The following is a 19482-nucleotide window of genomic DNA, read 5'->3' on the forward strand; positions in this document are numbered from 1 at the left end:
TGGCTTTTAAGGAACCCGGAGGTTCATTGCCGCCCTCATATAAGCCCGCCATTGGTCCCTATCGTGAGCAAGATTAATCCATTCTCTATCATTATATCCCACCTCCCTCAAATCTATTTTAATATTATCTTCCCATCTACGTCTCGGCCTCCCTAAAGGTCTTTTTCCCTCCGGCCTCCCAACTAACACTCTATATGCATTTCTGGATTCACCCATACATGCTACATGCCCTGCCCATCTCAAACGTCTGGATTTAATGTTCCTAATTTTGTCAGGTGAAGAAGACAATGCGTGCAGTTCTGTGTTGTGTAACTTTCTCCATTCTCCTGTAACTTCTTCCCTCTTAGCCCCAAATATTTTCTTAAGCACCTTATTCTCAAACACCCTTAACTTATGTTCCTCTCTCAAAGTGAGAGTCCAAGTTTCACAACCATAAAGAATAACTGGTAATATCACTGTTTCATAAATTCTAACTTTCAAATTTTTTGACAACAGACTGGATGACAAATGCTTCTCAACCGAATAATAAGAGGCATTTTCCATATTTATTCTGTGTTTAATTTCCTCCCGAGTATCATTTATATTTGTTACTGTTGCTCCAAGATATTTGAACTTCTCCACCTCTTCAAAAGATAAATTTCCAATTTTTATATTTCCATTTCGTACAATATTCTTGTCACGAGACATAATCATATACTTAGTCTTTTCGGGATTTACTTCCAAACCTATCTCTTTACTTGCTTCCAGTAAAATTCTCGTGTTTTCCCTAATCGTTTGTCGATTTTCTCGTAACATATTCACGTCATCCGCATAGATAAGCAGCTGATGTAACCTGTAATTCCAAACCCTCTCTGTTATCCTGGACTTTCCTAATGGCATACTCTAAAGCAAAGTTAAAAAGTAAAGGTAATAGTGCATCTCCTTGCTTTAGCCCATAGTGAATTGGAAATGCATCTGACAGAAACTGACCTATACGAACTCTGCTGTACGTTTCACTGAGACACATTTTAATTAATCGAACTAGTTTCTTGGGAATATCAAATTCGATAAGAATATCATATAAAACTCCTCTCTTAACCGAGTCATATGCCTTTTTGAAATCCATGAATAACTGATGCACTGTACTCCCATTTTTTCTCAATTATCTGTCGAATACCACACTGATGATCCCCAATAATTTCATCTACATATGGAGTTAATCTTCTCAAAAGAGTATTGGACAAAATTTGGTACGTCAACAAAAGTGATATTCCTCGAAAGTTACTACAGTTAGTACAAAATATATTCTATTTGAAATTTTAAGAACATGATAGTGCAAAAAATGTTGTACAATACACGTTTGTGAAGTGCATACAAAATCTCGGAAACTGAAAACTCGCTCTGCTGATTTCTCAAACATTTCCTCGATTTTATAAAAAAACACTTCCAAAACTTGTATCATAATATACTAATATTTGCAATGCATAAGTACTTCTATAAAAGACATAGTTTTCTGAGCGATGTACTGTACCATTTTGATATGAATAACGTCTATCTATGAGCCTATACTTGAAATTTTTGTGATCATCACACTGGAGTGATACATTGAGCTTAATTACTAATTACACTTTAATGTTTAATAAGTCTATAACAGTAAGGTTTGGGGTAATAAAACCCATATCTAAATTATTCAGAAAATAAATAGATTTAAATATCTGTAAATTGTTTACTTTACGTTTGAATTTGGTACTATGTAAATTTTACTCATAACAAATACATATCTGCCTCTTCCAAACTGTAGGAGATGGTTCAGAACATACAACGTATGAAATGTGTGGTGAATCACTAGCCTTCAGAATATGCAAATAGATTCTTTGCTATTCAAATGGTTTTCTAGTCACAGTGAATAAATCACAGGCTTGTCCCGTCTGCAGCCAAGTGAAGGAGTGTTACATCATGGTGTATTGCATAACACTATGTTAAAATGTCTTACAAAGCAATGCACAGGCAAAATTAGAAATACAGGGTCCGGCAATTAACGTTTCCCATTTCCTAACACCATAACTGTTACGCACGTTATTGTCTTATATTTACATATTATCATATTTTTTTTTAAATTACATCCTTAAGATGCCCATCCTTAGCGTCAATATATTGTTGTAATATTCTTTGTACACCAGTCATTACTCTATGTAAATTGTTTGGCGTGACACCAGCAATTTCCTCACAAATTGCATTTTTGAGACTGTTGATATCAGGGAGTCTGCGAACGTAGAACTTAGCCTTCAGGTACCTCCACAAAAAGAAGTCTGGTGCAGTGAGGTATGGGGATACGGAGGGCCATTAACTGTCACCGAACATAGAGAGAAGTCGCCTGGGGAAAGCAGCCTCGCTGTGTTGTCATTGAAAGATGTGCTGTGGATGGAAATGCAAGTCAACGTTTAGAATTCTTCCCACTATTCTGTCCGATACATTTAGAATTCGGGAATACCTTGTCACTGAACGACGCAGAGTCTGCAAAGCCATTCTCACACATTCAATATTTTCAGATGTTCACGCTGTTTTCATGCAAACAGGAGGTTTGTTTTGAACAGATCCGATTTCACGTCACTGGCTCACCCACCGACTGATTATTTTTCGTGACGGTGCAATTTCACGTTGTCGATTATCGCCAAACATCCGCCGAAACTTGCACTGTACAGCCACAATTAACTTGCCTGATAAATAAGGTTTTACGCAGAAAATGCGCTGCTGCAAAGGCCAACGTTCCATGGCTAACTAAGTCCAAGATCATTCTGGTCCCAATCACAATGATCAAAGCCTCCCCCCCCACTTAATTGATGCATGCATAATTACCAACTTAAAATGGTAAACGTTGAATGTCGGACTCTGTATATATATTTGGGAATACAGAAAACAGAGACGTTAAAAGTTTGATGATGCAGATGTAAATTCAAATGTTCCTAAATAAACTGCTCAGCCGTGTATAACAATAAAATGTACGATACTCAGTAAGTAATTAATTAAATGTAAGTTTAACCTTGCAAGCATTATTTATGGATAGGACTTCCGGTACCCTAGTTCTACTGCCAATATTTACCGGTGTACAGGGTGGAAGTGAAATAATCCTGCAGATTGAAAGGAATGATAGGATACACTTAAGTGAATAGAAAGCTTAGATTACGTTTTGTGGTTAAATGCATGGTTGGTTAGAAAATTGAGTTTGAAGTTGTAGAAGTCTGGCAACATCGCCACTAACACACTGCTCTTTCTTCTCGTAATACAGATGTAAGATGTCAATGAACTCGGGCCTCTCTGCCTTAGTGAACTATCTCCCACCTTCCTTTCTGGTAACAATGTTGCAAGCTAGTCACATCTGTCAGTGGCTTCAAATTAGATGTTTTTTAATTAAATTTACATGAAAACTGTCCACTCTATTGAAATACAGCAGAGGGATAAATGATTATTAGATTTTTTACCGATATGGATAAAAATCACGATCCTTCTCATTATAGTTACCATAGACAAATAAATAGATCGAATAAGAGGGTGTTAAACATTTAGGAAAAAAAAAAAAAAGAAATTTTTTTTTCTGAGAAAACTATGGACTTGTCACCAATATAGTATTACACTTTTTTTGTTACATACAACATGAACTATTCGCTCTAAAATCGGTAGTTTAATTACTCATAACAGATAAGAGTGAGTATCTCATTATCACTTGACTAGGAAGAAATGAACAATCATACTATATGGTTTGAATTTTCTCTCATTGAGTATTGTTTTAAAATCAGTGACAGTAGTGTATAGTAAGGTTTATTTGAAAATGTACATAACTTGAGTATTTATGTTTTAATATAACACAGAAGAATCAGTCTAAGTTCAAAGTGACATAATAATTGTTTATGCTACAAATAGTTTAATACTCGTATTATGGCATTAATATTAACCGGTATACTGTATGTGTGAGGTTCGTCAGGTTAAATTATCTGCAGAGGAAAACCTTAACTTGTGAGGATTAATTATTAGCAAAGCATCTAGGCTTATTGAACCCAGATCTATTCAGTAGCTCAGTTTATAAGGGTTGACATATAACGTATGACAGTGGTTCCATTTAAGAAAAATGAGGAATGCATGTACAGATGTCCTGTAGAGAATTCATTTTCTATCCATAAAGAAGAAAATTTTGCACAACTTTCCAAATTTTAAGAAGTAAATAATAGAGTAATTTGCTGCAGCAGAAAATAGTAAGTTAAAATTTGTATGCAGAAAGTGAAGTACAGTATTAGATAATGTTTTTATGGCATAATTGAAATTCAAATGTTATATGCCCTGCCCTTTCCAAGACACATGGATCACTACTACTATTAATAGTGTAACTTAATGAGAGAAATCTTATAATGTTAGACCTATAGTTCTGTTCTGGATTCTACATCCCTGGCTTAACCATTCAGCTGAGTTTGAATGTATAAACTTTGCATCTATTGGTGGGTGTTCTAATCACTAAACCATACAGGACAACTTGTGGAATGTTATTTTTCTAAGAAGATTATAATATTTTTTATCCTAGTTTAACCTCTTTTCTGGGTCTCACAAGTCAGTGCCTGTAACAAAAGAATAATCCTTTTGGATCACACAAGACATGGACAATGGATGGACTCCCCTCACAAGGGATCAGTTCGATGCAAAGACTTCCTTCTAAAGACAACACGAATACGCAATAGACAACAGGCAGAATGCTCGGGTTAGATGAAAAGTAAATTCTAATGTGGCATTCACTTTTGCGAGTGGAAAAAAACCCACGAAAAACCCCAAACAAAGATTGGCAGGCCTCGGGATTTGAATGCGGCCCTCCTAAATGCGAGTCTGAGATGATACCACTCATTTTTACAACCTGCTTAGTCATTTTAGTGTACTTTGTAGAAAGATATTACAGCTGAACTGTATTTTTTTAAAAAGGTACAACCTAGGAAACATTTCACAAGATTCTTTATGCCTGGAAAATATTAACATGTTGCACATTATGATTTGGTTTCGTGTGTCTGCTCCAAGCATTGCAGTGTAGGAATTTTACATAATATGGACAGATGACATTGAAAGAAGAATAGGTACTGTTTTACATAATATTGTTCATATGTTGACATTGATGCCAATAGTAAATAATTTCATGCAGTCTCTCTGATGTTATTGTTATTAGTCCTTATCAATGCTTAGTTTGATGTTTATCATCCATTCATTCATAGTGTTCTGCCCAAGAGCAGGTCTTTCACTGTAAACCCAGCATTCTCTAGTCTTTCCTATTTTCTGGCTTCCTCTTTGTCTCCTCATATGATCCATATATATTACTGTCGTCTATAATCTGATATCTTCTTCTGCCCCGAACTCTTCTCCCATTCACCATTCCTTCCAGTGCTCCTTTAGAGGGCAGTTCAACCATTGACCCAGTCAATTCCTTTTCTTCTTGCTTATCAGTTTCAACATTATTCTTTCTTCAGCCACTCTTTCCAACACAACTTCGTTTCTTATTCTATCTGTCCACTTCACACATGCTACCCTTCTCCAGATCCACATTTCAAATGTTTCTAGTCGCTTCTCTTCACTTCATGATGTTTATATTAATGTATTTATCCATTTTTATTTGCAGTTATTCATCAACAATGAATTCGTAGATTCTGCTTCAGGCAAGAAATTTCCTACTTTAAATCCGGCTACTGAGAAGAAAATTATTGATATTGCTGAAGCTGACAAGGTAATTTGCTTTATTTACTGTATCCATATCATATGGGCTAATATGTTGTAATAAGACTGCATCAAAGCTTCTTTAGTAACTTTATTATTTCTTTGTCGTTAACAATTTTATTTTTTCTATTACTTATCGATGTCTAAGAAGCGATACTTCGTATCTACAAAAATGGTTATTTAGTTTACCTACATTATAATTTAGATTAACTACATTATTATGTTCACACAATTGGACAGTTAACTAATATTTTGTCCTCGAGAAGATCTTGTAAAGCAGAATCATATATAAAAGGTTTGTCTATTTTGATAAAAATTAATCTTTAAAACAGTTTTCTGATTTACCTGCAAATTTACAGATACGAGGCATCACTTCTTAGCCATCGTTATAGGTTACTTTATTTATGTGAAAATTAAGGAAGTTATATTGTATCATATTGCTAGTCTTCTGAATTAACAGGACTCGACTGCTGAAAACCTGGTTTGCAAGCTTTCATAAAATTAATTTTATCTAAGACAGGTATTTATAAAATGTTACCAAATTTGGACACATATTTAAAAGTACAGAAAATCTGTAGTTATAAATGAAGTAGTTTGAGCATTTCCAGAATACAAATGAAACAAATGTAATAAGAATTAAAATGAAAATATACGAAATAGGTACAGTAGCGTAAATTCAAATGTACATGCAAATATTAAACCAGGAAACTTAAAAGTTCAGCAGAAACAATAAAATCATTATGATGAAAGTGTATTAAGCATATAAAGTAAGGTTACCAGACATCATCGTTTCCCGGGGACAATCCCTGAATTTTGCTTTCTGTCTCTGGACAAAAGTCGTCCCCAGAATGTCCCTGGATTTAATCATTTTTTTTCTGATATCCCCGGATTTCCATTGTTAATTAATTATTAATATGCTTTAATGATCCTTGCACATTGGTGTGATAAATTTTGCTAATGCAGCTTTGCCACTTTTTATGGTATCAGAATTGAAACTGAAAGTGAGGGCGTAACTGCAGTCGAGTCTTCCTTGTCATCAAAGTTAATAAAAGAACTGAACTCTGGAAAGAAGATACATTTACTCCACCATCAATAAGCAACTTTTTGACATCTTTATTGAAGAAATGGCTCTTATTTCACAACAGAATTCTTAGTCTCATGAATTTTATGAAAATGCTGTTGAATAGTCCAGTGTCTGGGTTATTCATTCACAAGATAAGATATCTGTGAAATTTACTTATATTGCTGAGACCTTCTCCAGAAAGAGAAAATGCCTACCACTGGCCTAATGTAACAGAAAACTTTTTTTAATACTTTCTAACGTAACAGTCTCAAACATTATGTAGAATGATGTGACAAGAAAATTTGGTGACGGTTTTACATCCATTTAATTAAGCTTATGTGGTGTATAAATGATTATTGGATGGAAAAATATTTTGCTTGCCTATTTCCCCATTTCTCCTCCCCTTACCCCAAGTACATGCACCACTAACATTGCATTGGTCTAATAAAGCTAAGATTTATATTTTAAAAAATCTTCATTTTACAGTAATGACTTCAAGAAATTAAATTGTAGTTACTTTACCATTTGGTGCTTACATAAATTAGTTAATTCTATTCTATTCCATTCCTGTTATATATGGGTACTAACTAAATGTGGAGAGCTTAGGAAGAATATTTTTACTGTATGAAACAGATATAGGATATTCACAGCGGAAAATCTCAGAATGACTTTCATTACCTGTTGGTAAGAAAAGACTGAGAGAGTGGGAGAGGGAGTATAAAATTTCATAATGCTTTGAAGACGTGTTCTATATACCTACAAGGAAAAATGAAGGCGAGAGATGTATAGGCCCATGTATATATTTTTGAAAATAATATGGTGTGTTTATTGTTATTTAAATATTATTTTAACGAAATATCTTTGATTTCGAAAGTGTCTTATCTTTTGTATAAATCCTGTTACATCAGTTATTCTGAAAGTGGGGGGAAAAAACTTTATGTTAAATTAATTTAAGCATAATTGTCATTATAGTGAGAAAGTTTAGAAATAATTATGAATTTGTTTAATTTTGAAGTATAAAATATTTGTCCAATCTCTGAACAAATTAACAAATATATTTACATAAATGATAAGTACAGTCAGTGTTGATTTCAGTAAATTATACAGAGTGATTCTCATTGTCGTGAAACCAAAATTTTTATTGTATATCTATATCGAATGAATAGAATAATGAGGTTTTCTTTGAAATGTTGTGGTCGTCAGAAAATCTTTGGATTATTGCCAATGACTCACTTGATGCATCTTGTGCCATCTCGCTGGAGGCAACTCTGTCATTTACACGTCATCAAGTCTATCAATAAACTGTGTAAAAATCAGAAAATAAGCAATGGTATTCCGCATTTTTCTAAAGAAAATGGCGCACCAAACTCCCAGTTTTTGCAGATGAAGCATTATTCGTGGAATCCGTAAGGATTGTCAGTAGCCTAAATCCTGGAATTTTGTGAGCTTACATGTCTTGACAAATGAAACCAAGCTTCATTTGTAAACCATGTGTTCTCGAGTATTCCAGGTGTATAGCATATATCACCTCTTGAAGTCACAAACAATATTGAATCCTCTTCTCCTTATCTAGTTTCAGCAGCTGATGTACACATGGCTTAAGGTTTGCTTTAATTGTTGTCCTCTGGAACGTTAAGCAAGAGTATCCTGTTGCCAGTGAAAGAGTCGCAAGTATTTTTTAGTAAACTGTTCCAGTCTAGCACAAACATCCCATACTGTAGCCTCTGTCAATTGTGGTTGATGTTTGCCTTGTTTATCAAGAAGGAACCTTGCCGTTTCCAAGCTTAATTCTGTGTTTGGATAAGGCTTACTGAAGGCCATATTTTATCCTGAATTGCCATTGTGTTACGAGAAAAGAGGCAATAAACAACACAATAGCTTGGCAAGGTAAACACACATTCTTCCAAAGAGTAGCCTTCATCATTTGATTTCGTGCCATTGTCTTGGCATTTCTGCTGCCTGGCATTCTAATTTGTATAGAATGTCTTGTTATGAAACATTCAAAAATTCACATACTCTTTCAATCGAATTCGTGCTGGCATTTCTCTTCTAAAATACGGTTGCAGGATTCAGTTCTGTATAACACACTCACAGGGGTGCAGTCGTGCCAGGGTGGGTTAGGGCGCCACTCCAATACTTTTTTCTACAACTTTTTAAAATAATAATTGTCTTACATGCTTCTTATTCCACTTTGTATTTATAAATATGGATTAGTAATAAATAGCAGCGGCATTACTAATAAGAAATAAAACTTACTTACAAATGGCTTTTAAGGAACCTGCAGGTTCATTGCTGCCCTTACATAAGCCTGCCATCAGTCCCTATCCTATGCAAGACCAATCCAGTCTCTATCATCATATCCCACCTCCCTCAAATTCATGTTAATATTATCCTCCCATCTACATCTCGGCCTCCCCAAAGATATTTTTCCTTCCTGCCTCCCAACTAACACTCTATATGTGTTTCTGGATTCGCCCATATGTGTTACATGCCAATAAGAAATAATAATAATAATAATAATAATAATAATAATCATCATCATCATCCTTCACGAATTAGGCCTCTGTAGACCTGTTTCGGCCCCATCTAGCAGTCTTCTTAAAGGTCTTCCTGGGCGACGATGTCCTCTAGGTTTATATTGCATCATAATTTTTGGGAATAATAATAATAATAATAATAATAATAATAATAATAATAATAATAATGGTGTGTCCTGGTATTATTTTATTTACTGCCTGCACACTTGACACCTTAAGAGGGATGGAGGAAATCTTGAACAAGTATGGCAATTGAACAACGCCTATAACAGAATGTAAATTAGTTTTAGGGGGTATGGTTTCATATTTTTTGTATAAAATTATTTTTTCTCTTAATTTGAAGGGAAATATATTCTCGTGCAATGTACTGAACTGATTTTGTATGTATAATTTCCTGTTTTTAATTAATTTGATTGTAAATTCCTCCATAAATAATTTGCAGGAGTAATGTAACATTATTTTCAGGCTGATGTAGATCGTGCTGTGAAAGCTGCAAGAAATGCATTTGCAATTGGCTCAGAATGGAGGAAGCTGGATGCATCTGCTCGCGGAAAGCTCATAAACAAGGTAAAATAATTAAATTAAAGTAATATTTATTTCCAGATTGGAATTGGGAGCAATTATCTAACATTTTAAGGCTGGATAGAACAGTTTTTTAAGCATAAGAAAAATAAACATGTAATTTTGTGTATGTACATATTTGTAACATTCCATTTTTTGTGATTCCTAATTTTCAAAGCTCTTTTTCTATTCGTAGATCTTACGACACGTCTTTTCCCTAAATTTCCTTCTTGATTCCTTTCCAAGTCTCTCTCCCTCTCTGTAATTTCCCCACCTTTACTTTATCTTAATCTGTTCACTCTACTCTGAGGCTTTTTGATAGGGTTTTCGTAACATTCATTTTTCAATCACAAACGGATTTGTTTGGTGACTTCACTGCTCTTCAAAAGTACCAGGGTGTGACATCATTGTTTCTTTTTGCATAAGTTATCCCCACCAAAGCTTTGGGGTTTTATCAATTTTGCAATTTGTTTAGGAAGTAGTGTTCCACTTTAAATTTAACTTACCAGATAGGTTAGTGAGGATTTTCCCTCATCTTTTCTAATCTAGGTATTTATTAAGACTATTTCACGAATAGAATAGGGTAAGATGGTAGCTACATTTTCGAACATGGTAAAATTCTGACTGAAAACATCTACAGATAAAACTTCCCAACGGTAATTTTGAATTATATATTTACAGTAGGTATATAGGCTATGTAAGCTTACATTTTCTTTAAAACTTGCATTTGATTCTTTAAGAATTTATTCAAGTTGAACTCCTTCTAAATCCACAGAAATAAATTGAATTTTGTCAGCATTTTTATTAAAGTAAAGAACATATAGTTTTCAATCTCGATTGCCCCCAAAATGGACTGGCTGTTTCCCATTCTGTTACTAATCCCTCACTGCTTCCAATGTGAGATACATGTACAGAGCCTTCTTTTCAATCTTATGGTTAAACTGCAGGATTGAGAGTGTAATTAAATCCTGTCCCAGTATTTAGTCTTACCTTAAATTACAACACTTCACCTCGCCAAAAAATTTTTGTAACTCTTGACTTATTCCACATCTTAAAGCTTTAATGTTGACGTAAGATCTATGGAATACAATAAATGAAATGAACGAATGTTCGAAATGATGTTCATCTGTGTGTCAATAGGCTTCAGTAAATTGTCAGACATTAGCCCCAATTCTTCTTGTGTAATGTTACGAAGAAATTTATGAATGTCATGTAATGGATGCTCATGTAACTGATGAGATGTTTCTGAACTCTAGTAATGATTGTTTTGGGAATTTACATTTCCGATAAAAGTACCGGTAGTCATTTTTATCAGTAAAATATATCGATTTTGAATTGATAATTTCATCATGTATAGATGCAGAAGTCAATATAAAACTGAATTTATAGCACTGTTATCATGAAATCAGTATTTGAATCGCTGAAATCTTATATGTTAGAAATTTTATTACACTGTACTTCTTATTTTAAAGTCTATATCAACTCTGATAATACAGATGATTGCCTGAGTATGGAGAATCATCTGATAAGTACACCATCAGTTTGGTGAGCTGAATAGCTACTGAGAATTGTGTTTCGTACATAGTTTCCAGGAAATTATAAGCCCTGTACATTTAACACATACTGGTAATTTTAAAGGCATATTGGTTCCGTTAAGTTCAATGTTAATTGATAAATGAGTTCTATTCAGTCAATACTTTATGTTAAGTATTGACTGAATAGAACTCATTTATCAATTAACATACTGGTAAATCACGAACATTTTCACACATGCACGCACGCACGCTCACTCATTCATTCATTCACTCACTCACTCACTCTCTCACTCTCTCACTCTCACTTTCTCTCTCTCTCTCGCTCTCGCTCTCTCTCTCTCTCTCTCGAATATCACAGTATATGCAGATATTAATTGAATAGTATTTTATGTAATTTTATTTCAAATTGTTTCTAAAATCGACTTTGACTGAAAGATTCTTCTGTTGCCATTGATACAATTTAATCAAACTTCAATATAAACATCGTAAACTTATTTTGTGAGTACCGGTATTTAATTACATAAGAAGAATAAAAATAAAATAATTTTTATGTTTTGTTTCACCATGCATGCAAGATATAAAATTACTTATACAGCAGAATGTGAAAACAGTACCTGTCAATGACGTAGCCAGACTAATTATTTTGGGTGGGCCAGATATGCAGGATTTAGAAAGTACCTGACCCACCTCCTGACAATGCTGCTGCCATCAACTTTCCTGAAACTCATTCTGGGAAGCCTTATTTAATAACATGCAAAATTATGATAAACAATCAAGCAAGGCATATCTATACAAACGCTTCTTAAGATGAACTGGAGCTGTCGAAATTTTCTAGCAACGAATCTTTCGATCGTTGATGATGGATTCTTCAACAAATCCCAACTTTTCTCTCTCCAATGGATAGAATTGATAGATTACACAGCCTTGTGCTTGACATGGTTGTTGAATTTTCCTTCGTTTCAGAGCTTTGAAAAGTTTTATATCATTGCCTTAATGAAGGACGAACATTTACTAATATCCATTTTTGGAGATTGAGGTGCTTCCGATAGTGATGGTGCAAGAGCAAGAATATCGTCTAAACATATCAAATAAAATAAGGTGTCAAATTTTTCTAGCTGATGTAACAATTCAGTAGCCTCCACGGCTTCCTTCTTTTTATTGCTGCCAGACAATTTTTTATACCCAATCCAACTCAGTTAAATTGGCTCTTGAAGAAATGAACGCATTTTTTATTTCTTACCTTAATGCTATCGACTGTAACTATTGCTCTGGATCCATGGTTTAGTTTAATGTTGAATATTTTCCATAAAAAAAAAGCAAAAATTCGCCCACCTGGCCCACCCACTGGCTACGCCACTGGTACCAGTAAATAATTTCAGTCAAATCGATTGTTTTGTGACGTAACAAACATACTGAGTACTGAATACAGTTCATTTCACTATTATCATTGAATTAATTTCTTTTCACAGATATCCATAACACTGTCACAACAAGAGCAAAACTTCACTATACTTCTATGTTGAACATTTCATGCTTAATGATTAAACACTTACAGTACACATCAAAACAATAAACGTAATATAACCAGACTTGTTACTTCTTGCCATGATCGTGGTAGTAACAATGCTTCTTTTTATGAGCGTGCACCAACCACAATGTTGGACAGTAGTAGGCCTATATTGATGCTTTGTTTACCCTTCGAAAAAAAGAGAATACAAATTAATAGAAAGGAAGGGAATACATATTTTCTATTTCAGATTTATATATTTTGTATATTATACAAAGTATCTTCTTATGGAAAAAAAAAAAATGTTATTAGAGAGAATATAATAACTTCAGTGTAATTTTGTCTCTGAAAAAAAATTGAACATAATTTCTAAAAGATTTGACTTCTTATTGATTTCAACACTTGGATTCAGGAGCCTATTTCATAAAATTATAGGACTAATAATTCACAAGTTACATGTAGAATTTCTTGTAATTTATGAAGTTTATTTTTCTGTTGCACAAAATAATATACAAGTGACTTAGAAATTCGTTCTTTATGATCTAAATGAGAGAGAAAGCATTGGTGAATGGTTCAGAAAATTTGTAGATTGGACTTCAATTGTTGGTAATAAAGAAGAAAATCGTTATGTTTCGAAGATTGGTTCTATCTTTGTCTTCAAATGAAAAAAATGTGAGATGAGAAAGAGGTGCGACTCAACGAGTAGGAGTTCTTCTCATAGCATTTTTTGATCACCTGACAACTAAGGTAGAGCCAGTCTTCGAAATATTGTGATAACCTTTTTCATTACCGGTACCAGCAATGGAAAAAGTCCATTAGGCAACATCTCTTCTAATCTTTATTTATGGTTGAAACAATTGCAAGAAGGTGTGCGGATTTTTGTGGTAATAAACAATCAGTTTTGCTTGTTGTTAGCATAGTTAGTATGCAAAGTCTAGCTGACAGTGTTTTGTTTCTTTATGTAGGTTGTTGTAACTTACAAGTTGTGTCATGCAAACATCATGATGTTGCGTCTTCTGTTCAGTGTTATTGAATGGTGTAATTGTCGTTTATTATATCTCTAAGTACACAACAAATTTCATTATGTTTACCATCACTTGACAACTGTTACTGGACCACATATTTAAATCAGCTAATGTAAACATTTTTTCCAGTAGCAGGGCCCTTAGCTGCAATTATTCACCCCAATTCTACAAGTGTGCTCATAGATGTCACTACTGCTGAAAAGCATAGACCACTTAGTTCGTCAGAGACTATCCAAAGTGGGTTCCCTGCTGTGGAGTAGTGGTTAGCATGCCTGACATTGAAACAAACGGGTTCAAATTCTGGTTGGGACAAGTTACCTGGTTGAGGTTTTTTTCGGAATTTTTCCTCAACCCATTAACAGCAAATGCTGGGTAACATTTGGCACTGAATCGTGGACTCATTTCACTGGCAATATCACCTTCCCAGTGTGGCTTAGTGGATAAAGCGTCAGCACATAGAGCTGAAAACCAGGGTTCGAATCCCGGTGCCAGAGAGAATTTTTCTCTGTTCTATTCATCTTTCATCATATATGGTAACGCAGAATTTCTGCACGAAAATATCATATGTATTTCGGTACATCATAATAATATGATATGCGTAAGTAATCATTAGTGATTCAAGATGGCTCTCATCCCATCGGATCCTGGCCACTTAGTCACTCGTAATGAGTGCACTTCTGTACATAGTGTGTTGGACATTGTGCCACTGTTACATATTCTGTGACATAGTACATGAGGGTAGGCCACCAAAAGGAAAACTGAGAAACTGAGAGATAGAACTTAAGCTGAGGGGATTCGATCCAGCATCGGAACTGGAATCTGGTGTGGCTTAGTGGATAAAGCGTCAGCACATAGAGCTGAAAACCCGGGTTTGAGTCCTGGTGCCAGAGAAAATTTTTCTCTGTTCTATCCATCCTTCATCATATGATAACGCAGAATTCCTGCACAGAAATATCATATGTACTTCGGTACATAATAATAATATTATCATCTTCATCTCATTCAGATGCTAGGTAACTATAGTAGTTGACAAAGCGTCGTAAAATAACCAATTAAAAAAAAAACTCTCCAGAATGTACCACAGGTGCCGGGTCTACATGAGTGATAATGATAATAATGGAATATTGTTGGAATTTTACAAGGGAACCGAGTACTTGGATAAACCCCTGTATTGCCTGGACCACGGACTTTCCCAACACACTTATAAATTCGGAGTGGAATGGGATTTGAACCTGAGTCTCTTGGCTTATATAGGCCCAAACACATTAGTACTGAACCATCATGGTGGTTGATGATGTAAAAACTGTGTATAAAATACCAACAGCACATTAAATATCTTCTTCTCACTGATAGGATAATCTATACAAGATTAAGTTTGCTAATATGTGTACTTTTGTGGAACAGGACAATGCAAATGCCACTTATAACAAACAATTATGTAGTAATTAGTGCACAAGAAGCTTTTGTTGAACGAAGTCTTTCTGATTTATGTTACAAGCTCATTTATTTGTTACATTTAACATCACACTTTTTGTGGAATAAGCCTCAGAAGTATAATTTTTGTAGGCACTAATGATTTGTTTTCTTGTAGTTGGCTGCCTTAATTGAAAGGGATACTGAATACATTGCGAATTTGGAAACTATAGACAATGGAAAACCATATGGAGATTCAGTATTTGATATTGGCTGTGCTGTGGACACATTCCGTTATTATGCTGGCTGGTGCGACAAGATCCATGGCAATACTATCCCAGCCGGTGAGTTAATGTGACATGCATTCGAGATTTTAGGCATCCGGAGTTGTAGTGACATTTACATGTATTTTTGTTATGTTGTAGTGAAAACTGGCTCAGTGTTTCAAAGCTTTTAATTTACAGCTGTCATTCAAGAAAAATGATGAACTGAAGAGTTTGTTTTCTGTAGAAAGGGTGATCATATTTTATTTTTAATTCGGAAGGTATATCTTAATGGCTGAATTACATCACTCCAATCTGGATCTCTGAATATATTGGACCAAAAAGAGTGTATTCATTTTCTTGTGTTAGTGAGAGCACATTTCGCGTTTAAGTTTTATCTAGTTTTTAAAATAGAACAATATTGACGTGTATTAAACATTACAGTGGATATCACAAACGTGTAGTATAACATAAACAAGACCGAGGAGTAGTACTCGTATAAGAAGTGTACTAATATATTTCAAAAATCATCTCGTAACATCAAGTGCAACACAAACTTGTTTGCAACCAGTACCACTTTATAAGATGCCAATAAAGCATAGATTCTGCTTGTGGAAGCAGACTTCATGTAGCACAAGTGGGTAGTCTGTTGTCACTGTTGACTTCGTTCAAAAGACAACAAACTTGGTTTAGTGGTGTGCAACTAGTGGTTTGATAATACTGCAAGCACTTAGTACTATAGGCCTATACATGATGCAACTTGTAATGTATTACTGAGAAAAACGATGTGCATGAGTCTTTATTTTGTTGTAATTCCAGTCCACTTTCTTCATTATTCTGCAATCTAATTGATTGACATAGACAACAACTTGATTCTTGTCTTTTTAGTTATTATCAGGCAGCCCATTTCTGTTCCCAAACGTACAGCGGATCGAGTAGTTTCTTCTAGTACATCTGTTACGTCATGTGAACTGCAAGCTGGTACACATAGACTATGAATCAGAGTACAATACAGGCGCTTCATCGTCAGTAGAGAGAGAGAGAGCGAGAGCAAGAGCAAGAGAGTTATTTAATCCAAAATTCATTCGTATATGTATTTTCAGATGGAGAACTGTTCAGTATGACTCGCAAGGAACCAGTAGGAGTTGTGGGGCAGATCATCCCTTGGAACTACCCAATACTGATGTTAGCCTGGAAGTGGGGACCGGCCCTTGCTACAGGCTGCACCATTGTGCTGAAGCCTGCAGAGCAGACTCCTCTTACTGCTCTGTATGCAGCTGCCCTTAGCAAAGAAGTAAGTACAAGGAACAGAGAAATGTTGTTCTTTTATTTGCACCGTGTAAATAGAGATTATGTTTGTCTTTCACCATTGCTTGTGATGAAATGATTTCATAACATTTCAAAGGTTAGTTCTATCTCCGTCTTCAGATTAAAGATAAAAAAAATCAGCTCGAAGAATTTTCTGCTTGGAGGGTGGTTATAAATAGCTAAATCCAATTGACTGCCAGCAGAGTGCATTGCAATACAGTAGAACTCCGTTTATCCGAAACATTGGTGGTGGAAGTAGGGTGACCAGACGTCCTCTTTTGTCCGAACATGCCCTTTTTAGGCCTTTGTTTCGGGGTCTGGGCGGATTTATTAAAAATCAAGAAATGTCCTCCTTTTCGTAACTTGTATGCTTGGTATTTTTAAATTATCTGATTTGACGCTTTTTTCAATAATTTGCCTGTAGGCAATATACTCTTTGGCAACGATCATAACTCTATTTGCTTACAAAGTAATACTGGTATCATGGATGAATATATAATATTTATCCATGGTAATATTAAATTCACATTTTGTGCGGTCTTTTTATGTATGTTAATAATAATTATAATTCCCTTGGCTTTCATGTAGTTAACTGTAAAATCATTTTATCTTACTAAGTTTTATCATAAGTATTCTGTAATAAAATAGATACTGACATAATTTTAAGTATAATATAGGGCTAAGCCTAAATCTAAATAGATATTTTCTGTCCTCTTTAATAATTATAGTTTCCTTGACTTTCATATGTAGCTAACTGTAAAATCATTATTATCAAGTTTTACCTCGGATAGTAAAAAAATATTCAAAGAGTTTGATATTTTGCCCCTACCTTGTATTTACATGCTTGAAACAGTCTGTTTCATCCACCAAAATTATGATAGTTTTAAAATAAACTCTGATTATCACAACTACAGCACAAGAACATGCAATAATTTACATTTTAATCATCATAGGTTATCCAAAAGTCTCAATAGCTTATCACATACAGGGATAAGACTTTACAACAAACTCCCTGTTGAAACTAAAGCCCTTAGCTATGCTAGATTTAAAAAGTCAGTGAAACATATTTTACTTTTCCACATGCCTTTTACTGTCAATGAGTATCTTAGTTTAGCACTCCAAATTTAGCTTACAGTAGTTAGTATCTCCTTTTGTGTTTACTGCTCTTCTTTTCTATCTGATTCATGTCTGGGGTGAGACTGCCCAAGAGGATAAGGAAACCAAGAACCTTGTACAAGTAATGGTCTGAAGAAAACTGTGGAGAATTGACTTCATTACTGAATGTATTGATTGTATATTATTTGTATATTATTGTAGATATCTTGTATGTCGGAAAAACATGTATGTAACCGCATATTTATTATGTATTCACTCTGACGATGCCATGAAATCATTGTATTTCCTAAGGCTAATAAATATCTATCTATCTATCTATCTATCTACCATAATTATTTTGTAATATTAACATACTTTTAAATATGATATAAGCCTAAATCTGTACTTTAAATATTCTGTAAGAAAATATTGACGTAATTTATAGTATAGGCCTAATATAGGCCTAGTCCTAAATCTAAGTACCGGTACATATATTTATCCAAGGTTTCTGTCCTCTTTTTTCGAACATTTTGAAGCTTTGTGTCCTCTTTTCTATCGATGTGAATATGGTCACTCTAAGTGGAAGTAATTTTTGATACCTAAGCAATTTTTCGGGTAAATCGTAAATTCCAGGAATCCCACTTATCTGTGAAGGGAAAGAAGGGAATATGATTAAAAATCTCTTAATTGTTATCCTGGACCTTACAGTAGCAATGTCTACTTAAAGTAGTCAGATATTTTGGTCTGAGTGATATTTTCGCAACGTTTCATTGCTGCTATGTCCCTTCGCTCCTGTATTAGTAAAACATCTGCTGGTAATGCCTCTTCACTTTCTTCCACAAAAGGTAAAACAATCTATATCAGAGGATTTCATTATTTTTTTATTCACCTCCTAACCTCAACTTTTTCTTCAACTGTAATTGCTACACGTTTCCGTTTACTCAATTGTATAGTATACTGTAATGTTCGCTCAAAACACACTTGCATACTACTGGAATATCCTGTATGTAATGCTTCGAACTGCAGGTAAGGAATCCACACTGTTACTTTACTGATTTATGTTCACAGTTAGGCTACTAATCCTATACTGTACTCCAACCACGAGAGAGTCTTTGCGGAATGAGACGAAGCAGGGTAATGTCACAGTATAGTATATACAGTCACGAAGCTCAATACGTAGTAAATATGCATACATTAGATAGGTAGTTGCTCACCACTAGGATCGCTAATATTGCCTCATTACACGCAATGCAAAATATTGCTGGCACAGTCTATTGTTTCTAGCACCCTCAAAACTCAAGCTTCGTGACTGTATATAGTAGACTGTGGTAATGCTGTGAATGAATGTTGATGTCATAAGATGTCATAAGGTCACACACGTGGATACTCGTATCTCTATTGGCTAGCTCTCACAGCACAAACAATAACATTGATACACACATATTTACACTACCCTA

General features: G+C 34.6%; 1 protein-coding gene across 1 annotated transcript in view; it reads left to right on the forward strand.

Annotated features, from left to right (window-relative positions):
• Positions 1 to 19482, forward strand: part of LOC138709088 (aldehyde dehydrogenase 1A1-like) — a 115637-nt gene that overhangs the window by 63868 nt on the left and 32287 nt on the right. The window contains exons 3-6 of the mRNA XM_069839600.1: positions 5624 to 5728; positions 9784 to 9885; positions 15538 to 15703; positions 16726 to 16916. Coding sequence (XP_069695701.1) covers positions 5624 to 5728; positions 9784 to 9885; positions 15538 to 15703; positions 16726 to 16916 — 564 coding nt within the window. The remainder of the gene's footprint in view (positions 1 to 5623; positions 5729 to 9783; positions 9886 to 15537; positions 15704 to 16725; positions 16917 to 19482) is intronic.

This window comes from Periplaneta americana, chromosome 11 (genome assembly GCF_040183065.1).
Source record: "Periplaneta americana isolate PAMFEO1 chromosome 11, P.americana_PAMFEO1_priV1, whole genome shotgun sequence".
Taxonomy (NCBI): domain Eukaryota; kingdom Metazoa; phylum Arthropoda; class Insecta; order Blattodea; family Blattidae; genus Periplaneta; species Periplaneta americana.